This window comes from Trachurus trachurus (assembly GCF_905171665.1).
Source record: "Trachurus trachurus genome assembly, chromosome: 23".
In the NCBI taxonomy this organism is placed as follows: Eukaryota; Metazoa; Chordata; class Actinopteri; order Carangiformes; family Carangidae; genus Trachurus; species Trachurus trachurus.
The window spans coordinates 13,723,825-13,732,541 of NC_139912.1; the positions used below are offsets into that span (position 1 = coordinate 13,723,825).

The 8,717-nt window shown below is 40.1% G+C and overlaps 1 protein-coding gene across 1 annotated transcript; it reads right to left on the bottom strand.

The window, feature by feature from the left end:
• Window positions 1-445: 445 nt before the first annotated feature.
• sypl1 (synaptophysin-like 1) lies at window positions 446-7,937 on the bottom strand. Its single transcript, XM_084000018.1, has 5 exons — window positions 7,803-7,937; window positions 3,741-3,859; window positions 3,410-3,614; window positions 3,076-3,267; window positions 446-2,571 (listed from the first exon to the last, which is right to left on the bottom strand). Exons 1-5 carry the CDS (start codon window positions 7,872-7,874, stop codon window positions 2,440-2,442), a joined length of 720 nt encoding a protein of 239 aa, XP_083856144.1. The 5' UTR covers window positions 7,875-7,937; the 3' UTR covers window positions 446-2,439.
• Window positions 7,938-8,717: the final 780 nt, after the last annotated feature.

Here is an 8,717-nt window from a genome sequence, read left to right on the forward strand (position 1 = left end):
TCTTGCATTTCACACACATTTGCAGAAGGATAAAATGTTCACTTTGGAGATTCATGAATTCAATTTTATTGAAATAAAAAAAAGGCACATTGAAACTTGTCGTGTCACAGAGTGTATGTCTCTCTTCAGGCAGGTTAAATGCATAAGAATCATTGACAAATCATGTTGGATGATGATTACAAGAGTGTTGCAGCATAACCAGTACACCACACACAGCTGGGGTTAAATGAATTAGCAACACCATCCAACATTACTTTCAACATTTCAACCATAAAAGCAAAAGACAAAAGAGAAAAACAGAATAAAAAAAACTACTCAAACTAAACATCTATATGCAGTGAAAAAAGTGAAAAATAAAAAATAAAGAGGTCACATAGTTTAAAATACATAACCCCAGCTCACTGCGTCTCATGAAAGATTCAAAAAAACTAGACAATCAAAAAATAGGACGGATTGGTTCAACAACAACAACAACAACAAGATAATTGATTTAACATCACATGAAGATTTGAGCAGGAAAAAGAAAATATTGCTTTGGCAGCACAGTTTCCAAATCACGGATGAAAACCAAAATTTAAAAGGAAGAGGTTACTAATATAATACATTCAACACCATACTAAAAGAGAAGTTTAAAAGAAGGACACAGGGATTTATCCTCTAACTGGTACTTTGGTAGACGCTAAATAAATCAAAGCCTTCAGAGGAATCAAAAGAGTTCAGACTTTGGCTGCACTCACACAGCGAAATTTTCCAGAACCAATTAAGTAGCCAACTCTCAATCAAGTGTTCTTTATGGTTTCAGACTCTCACAGTGCTTTGAAGGACATCACAAAAGTGTATTAAGCACCATAAGTGTGAACTGTGCATATTATGATAAGGAACTTCTACAATTGAATGTGCAAACTGCCTCCCTGACATTTGGGTTAGAGGCCAAGCTTCAAAATGTAACTTATCTGCTTGTAAAGACCTTTTAAAAAAAAAAAAAAAAAAAAGGACCACCCATGAGAATGAAAGCTTTTATGTATTCACCTCAGCAATGTATTAAAAGAGGACATCTCGACACTAGTGTGGTAAATGAATTATCCTGGTTTAACCTTATGTGCACATTTCTAAATCTGATAACCACCACTAGGGGGCAAATGGACTCAATGCGAGAATGAATGAATATCTGAGTGCATCGCTTTCTGGATACATGAAATATACAATATGTGCATACAATTATATTTAACACTGAGGCAAATGTATGACTAAATCTTACAGCCTTTGTGAAATGTAGGCAATATTTGTCAGTGAATGCAAATATTGGTGACAGCTTATAGATTATTATGATATCATTCCTCCTAGTTAATAATATTAGCCTCTGTGTAACCCTGAAGACCTTGATCACATTGTCCTTCCCGCAACAGATGTTGAAAATGTAAATCTAGCTCGGAGTCCTTGGTTTTTTACTGCCACAGACACAGAGATGAGTTCAAAGTACCTTACATTCATCATAATGAAATGAAGCATCATAACTGCATGGCATTCTCAAATGGACACAGAAATAAGAACAGCTCTCTTCATTACCACAAGGCACAAAGCTGTTGCTATAAAGCTAATGACATTTGGTCGCTGTCTGTGCGTGTATCTCCTGCGAAAGCAAAAAGAACCCTCTCGGAGTATTTGCAAAAGGCTGTTATTTACAAAGATTTGAAATACTAATTGCATTTGTGTTGCTATAGTATGTGGTATAAATGAAGGCACATGTAAAGACATTAAAGGTGCTATAAGTAAGTATTTGCTATAGTATAGCCAATGGTAGCATTTACAGAAATTTACTAAACATACACAACACAATACATGGATTTGTTTGACAAAGCGATGCTGTCAAAACGGTTTATTTATTTATTTTTAAATTATGTTGAATGTTTGAATCCAAAATACTTACATATAGCACCTTTAAACCTTCTAAGTGACACCTTCTTCTTCCCCAATATCTAAAGGCCACTTAGGAATATTTGGAGGAAAAAACATGGCATTTCTTTCTGGAGTACTCTCAGGTCTAGCATGCCATGAATGTGCAAGGAATTATAATTATATGGCATCTAGTCATTTTGGTTTACAAAAAAAACAGTTCAGCTCTGTGTACGACCTACACTGCTGTAACTGTGCTGATAAGATCCAAATCCAGTCAGTCAGGGAAACTGTTATTAAACTGACCATCTATCAATTCATCCCTTCATTTTTCTTTTCATCTTCATCATATTCACAGAACATAATATGTGTGCACATGTAAAGTGTATCTATGTCTACATGCACATTTGTTTACACACATGTGGATAAACAAAATGTCTATGTGACTTATTTGGTTCTGTGTGTGGTGTGCGCATGTTAATTGTTGTGTCAATGCGTATTTGTATGTGGCTCTGACTTTGTGTGGAGTTGTGTCTATGCTGTGTGTTAGATGGGTGCAGGGACCTGTTGCCTTCCATGTCCAGACTGGGAAGAGAATTTCTGAGAGTGCCAGCGAGTCTCCTTGTACACAAACCAAGCGTTGCCCGCCCACACAAACATGCTGAGGTAGCCAAACACCTGGAAGAGTAAAGATAGAAAGAAATGTTTAATCATAATCAAGTACTTCAAGTTACAATTTAAAGACCAGTCACATTTGTGATTAGCCCAACAAATCTGCTTTGGACACAGAAAATGTTGAGTTGAGCCCACCAACAGTGTGAAGAAAATGAAAGTGCTATGGCTCACTGTCACATGACTGTGAGTCAGGCTGCTTCATATTTATGCTGCTGCCTGTTGGAGTTGAATGACTCAAAATGGAGGGATCAGCCAAATCCAGAATCACTGACTCTTATTTTCATTTTTTTTTCAGTAGAAATAGTTTTTCTACCAGCCATGTTTGGTTTTACAGGTCAGACTCAGAGCAAAGCATGGAGCGTGAGACGAGTGTGTATTTAATTCATCATTTGGTTGGAGTCGAGTATGTAAACAGACTTTGAAGTGTAAAATCAAAAATAGCTTGATGCAGAAGGAACAAAAATCTGAATCTGGCATCTAGGGAAGCTGCTCTGTATTTCCTCTCACCACGGAGATGTTGAGGGTCCGCAGATTGGCGAACTCTGTGACCTCACAGGTGATGTTGTTGCTTTTGCAGAGAGCCAACGTGGTACTGAGGCCTTCAGTGTCCGTGGCATCCTTCACATTCTGCAGGCCCTTGGCCCAGGCGGATGAACACACCAGCCACAGGAAGACCAGTGTCGCTGTGATCACAAAGTCCTGGAAACAAGAGCAAAAAAAAAAATCAGCTCTCCAGACAGAAGCTACCACTCTCTTATTTTTAGTGAACCACAAATCCTCATATGAGAAGTTACCAATTTTCCCAAATATCGGAAAACCAGAAAGTAGGATCAATACTCACCAAAATGGGTCCTAAGTCAGAGTCCTTGTAGACGTGCATGTAGCCTAAGTAAACCAACAGAGCCACCATGCTGTACAGGAAGCAGACGATGGCGATACCCACAAAGAACTCAGATGAGGAAGATGAATCTCCCACCATGTGTGTGGTTGACACAGTGTGGTTACAAATGCTGGTGTTTCCCACCACGAGTGGAACTTGGCTTAACCTGGTCACGACATAAAATGCAAGGTTAAAATGATTGTTTGACACTAGCACTGAGCCTCAAGCATCTCCAAAATGGTCTTTTCTAACTGAACAGTCAAGTGAAAACCAACTGTGTTGAGATTCTCACCTGAATGGATAGTGAAAGTTGGCGTTGATAGTGTCGTTCTTGCCGTCAGCACAGAACAGAGTTAGGATGTTTTTCCCTGAGAATCCACCACAGCTTCCAAAAGCAAATATGGCCGTGAGCTGTTTGGACAGACATGAGAAAGCAAGGGATGAGGGAAGTGGTTGAGAGATAGACTTGGGAAAACCCTGCTCAGCTTTATGGGAAAAACATCTGTCAATAAACTTGAGATACTGGATATTTTGTTCAATTCAATATACTCTTTTGAATACACCTACAAGACAAAAACCCTCTCATTGAATGACACAATTCACACGATATCAAGTCTGAAAAGATAATGGGGCAAATGTTCTCTGGACTGCTATCTTATGAATAATGGGACTTCCATGCTAATTGGTGACACAAATTCTGCCATTCGTCTCCTGAATTCCTTCTTGCAGGGGAAGAAAAGCATCTGATTCAGCATGTGGCCCATGTGACACTAATACTCTTCTTAAAACCAACACATACTAAATTCTTTGACTCAGGCTGGCTGCGACTGAGCTTAGCCCGCAGTCTGCAGTGGGAGAAACAATGGTCATAATAATTCAGCGGATCATTACATTTTCCACATGCATTAGCTTCTTCCTTTTGCCCGTTGTGGCACATCCTAAGTAACTGTGTGACTGACAGCTGTGTTACAGTACATCACAACAGAGGTCAACGCTAAACAATTATCTTGCTTCACGCAGCAGGAATTTTGAACAGCTGCAAGATGCAAATTGAAGAAATGGATTTTCCATGAAAAGAGGACAAGAAATTAGAGTAGGCCTACAAATTGAGATGGAAAAATTGATTTTCTGGTTAACAAAATAAACTGTTAACACTGGTCTCTCCTAACATTAGCTTAAAATGCTGTTTTACTGTTTTTAAATTGTAAATTATTTCATAATTAATTCTACGTTTTATATATTTGTTTCTTTTTCCATTTATTGCGCCTTTTTACTATGTTTTTAGAGGAAATGCTAGCAAACATGCTAGCAAACACTATGCATATAGTGGACACATAACAACTTTAGCATTTATAGTTGTGTGATATTGAATATATCATCTTTAGGTTAAGATGATCTCATTTGTTCTGTAGGTCTAGTGGATCATGTGGCAGAGAAAATGATCACTGATTCAGAACTCACATTGCAAAGTAAGGGGTCTGTTCACACCAGGACACACCTAACCAAATCAAAAATATTAAAAGAAACGCTTTTAATTCACCTCTTCATTTTTGTTTCATCAGCACAAAAGAATCACATAACCTGTTCACATCCATCAAAAATGCTTACGACAGGGCCGGCTCAACTTTTAGCCTTTGGCGTGACACCGCAAGACCCACGTGTGCAGACACACACACACATACACACATACTGTACATCTGCACACACGCCCACACACACACCTCGAGGCCTCACTCCAGATGTTTCTCCAGATGTCACTGGCTGCCACTTCCTGTTTTTCTGGCTACACACGGCAGTAAGCTACTTCTCTCACACAGACTCGTGTCACTGTCTCACTACGAGGACATGGAGCCGCAGCTTGGACGCCTGTAACAGCCAGCGTGGACCAAAACACTCACATCACAACAATTTGATCATGTTGTTTACTCTCATAAATACTAGGCTGCACAAACACTGTCAGATGGTGCAGTGTATTCCCAGGTTTCCAGTATCTGTTTAGTCTTAATTAAGGCTGCTGGTAGCAACACAACTCCAAACACTGTGGACACACAGCAGTACCTTGCCAGACTTTAGACCTTTAGCATCCCAGACATCTGCAAACCCCTGAGTACCAATCAACATTCCTGAGACTGCCAAATGAAATTAAAAGCAGTCCTTCCTCATAACCAGGCTGTAAGACAGCCTCATCAATTTGCACACAGAGCAAACGCTCACAATTTAGTTACAAAGTTAGTAGAAGTCAGAGATGCTTCATCAGACTTTATCAGATGGGAGGGACATAAAATCTGACTTTATCTTCAAAATAAAAAGATGAATATGCTCAGTAATCTGATATATCTTCAGCAGCCCACCCTCCAGTTCTTCCACAGAGGCCACTGAGTCCAGGTCAGTGTGACCAAAACCCCCCAAAGCCAGTGGAGCATGCATGTGCATGAGCCCACTTTGCCACTGGGTTTCCTTCCCAGGCCTTGCAAATCTGGCTCACCCTCTTTTGGCAGAGACACCATGTTGTCACAAGTCCAAAAAAAGAGAGAGGGGAACAGGCTTCATCACCATTATTCAACATGCTGAGTGAATGGGGAAGCCTTGTAGCATTTGTTTCTCCAAACACTCCTTCCTGTTTACTACTGTATGTCAGATAATATCTGGGGAGGTATGAATGTTTAGGCCAAGCCCATTACAAAAACTTACGATTTCATGTAGAGCATTCCAGTTGACTGAAGGACAAACATTCATCAGAGCCCTGGACTCTATTAATTTACAGTTTCCGTACGACAACCACCTTAACGAAGTATGGACCACTTACACTTCTGCTGGCGTAATAAAAAGGTTTGATAGTTATACTTGAAAAATTACATGAACAAAATAGTCACCAATTATAATTTATTTAGGCTAGATGAACTAAATGATTCAATGACTGATAATTTCAGCTCTAATATAAAGTATGAAATTTGGAAATGAGTAAATATGGACATGCAACCTTTAAAATGAGATCTTTAAATGTTGTCTTTTCTGTGTTAGTGTAATTATATGTCACATACAGCAGCATTTCCTGAACTTACAATTTTTTATACAGATTTTTTGGGATAATTTAATGGGATGTTATTAAATAATCTACCAAACGGTGCCTTTAATAAAATCCTGTGCTCAATCATTCATTTTCTACAGTACATTATTTTGTAACAGTGATATTTTGTGATACTGTTAGTAAAGTGGTGTTTGTTCAGCTAGTGCTCTGTATCAGCCTCATTACACTGATGACTCACACCCTTGGACCCAGTAAATTGTGTTTAATGCAGTCATTAGAGCCATTGTGTGGGTGAGGACCCCTGTATTAGCACACGGAAGGCCCCCAGCATTAAATGAGTAAATTTGTACACACAATTTATCATTCGGCCCCTTGTGATTAAGAAAATATGCTGTGTTAAGTAAGGGTTACATAAGGCCAACAAAGAGAAACACACAAACACAGTCTTGTCCTGGGTCAGATGACTGGGTGTTACTGCTGCTCTATAGCTCTGTAAGTGTGTGTGTGTGTGTGTGTGTGTGTGTGTGTGTGTGTGTGTGTGTGTGTGTGTGTGTGTGTGTGTGTGTAATGAGAAAACAGAGCAACTGAGAGAAACAAGCTGAGCTGCATTACCCACACTGGATTCCTCTGACCCATTTATGTAGAGCAAAACTGATTACTGGACTTTTCATAAGCAACTGTTGCACCGTCCACCCTGACACACAAACCTAGAGCAGTGAGCGTGAATGTGTGAGTGTATGAACAGCCCGATAACGTCTCAATCCTCTTGCACAGTTACTCAGAAGTAAATTATTGCTGAGATGCATTAATCTCTAACTGTGTCCGCTGAAGGGCAGAACCAGCTCATTCAACAACTGCACAGATCTGGGCTCACTTTTCTTTCTACTTTCAATCTCTGATCTCAATTTGAAGAATGTGAGGAAGTAAATGGGGGAAGGTAAATCATGATAAATGAAAATACCATCATAATAAGCACATTATTTTTGCATTAAAACAAACGAACACGTTTTTTATTCACATTTGTCCACTATCACTTGTGTAAAAACCCATAAACTGCAGCTGGAAGCAAGAATGAAGTTGATGCATGCTATCTATGAATGTATATTTAAGTTATGCTCATGTTCATGTGCTTTATAAACGTGTCAGTCATTTTCAGTTTTGATAAAATCCTCCTGAACCAGATTACTTCCCCCCCTGCTTTTAGGTTTTTTCTCAAGAGCAGGGAAAAAGGGGAAAATCCAAGGACCAAGAAGAGGACTGAACCTCCCTGTCCTCTGGGTATGACACACACACTCTCCCCCACAGTCACACACAAATTAAACTTACCCACTCCACCAGTTTGACGAAGCCCAGAGGCTCTTTCAGCGGCGACAAGTTGAGCCGAAATCCGGTCATCATGATTGATCCTCTGGTGCAAAATCCCCCCACAACTCTTTATCCAGTTGTTGCTGAACTATGGATGTTGGTCCAACAGAGAGGGAAAAAAGGGGGAGTTGTCTGACAGAATGACGTGGGTTTTAACCGCTCACGCTGCAAGAAATGACCACATGCAGTTATTTCAAGTGAGTTTCACGACCCAACTGAGCGCAAAAGTGACGGGATTCAAATCTCATACCGAAGCGGGGTCGTCCTACTTCCTGAAAACGCAGCTTTACGCGTTTACAGATGTGTCAAAAACACGTATCAATGGAAAGGATCTTCGCTGGAGGTGTACGTTTTTTGCAGTGTACGAGGCTGAAAACCGATCGAGCTCCCAGCGCTCCGCTCCGCTTGGTCATGATGCGCAAATACGCAAGGCGACGTAGCGGATGGAGAGCGTAGACTGTGCCAAATTTACGCTTTGCATAGAAGAAAGCGTCATGTGTGTCCAGTTACAGGGGAAAACAGACGCTGAATGCGAAAGTGTCAGCCCCAACTAATGAGTCCCACACTGCTGCAAGAAACTTTTGTTCCCCTTTCTTTTACAAGGCATTCTCATTGGTATAAATTACCAAGTTTCCTCAGTTCTCCCGAGCACCAAGAGGCATCGGAAGTGCCCCGCTTTTAATTGGATCCATCCGCTAGAATTGCTGAGTGTGCACTCCTGCATTGAACACCTCTGTGCTGCTGACCTTCTGTTTTTAATGCCCCCAAACTGTAGAACTCGCTGCCTCCGGTTATTGAAACCAAAACCAAGTTCCGTCTGTACTTTTTTTTTTTTTTAAAGGAAGCAATGTTTTTAATCTGGCGTTTAATTCGATA

Excerpts from the sequence above, each read along its gene's own strand:
- sypl1 (XM_084000018.1), bottom strand. The coding sequence starts at position 7,874 with ATGATGACCGGATTTCGGCTCAACTTGTCGCCGCTGAAAGAGCCTCTG. Across the intron at positions 3,860-7,802 it reads TCGTCAAACTGGTGGAGTGG|CTCACGGCCATATTTGCTTT; the intron begins GTAAGTTTAATT and ends CTGTCCAAACAG. Across the intron at positions 3,268-3,409 it reads CTGACTTAGGACCCATTTTG|GACTTTGTGATCACAGCGAC; the intron begins GTGAGTATTGAT and ends TCTTGTTTCCAG.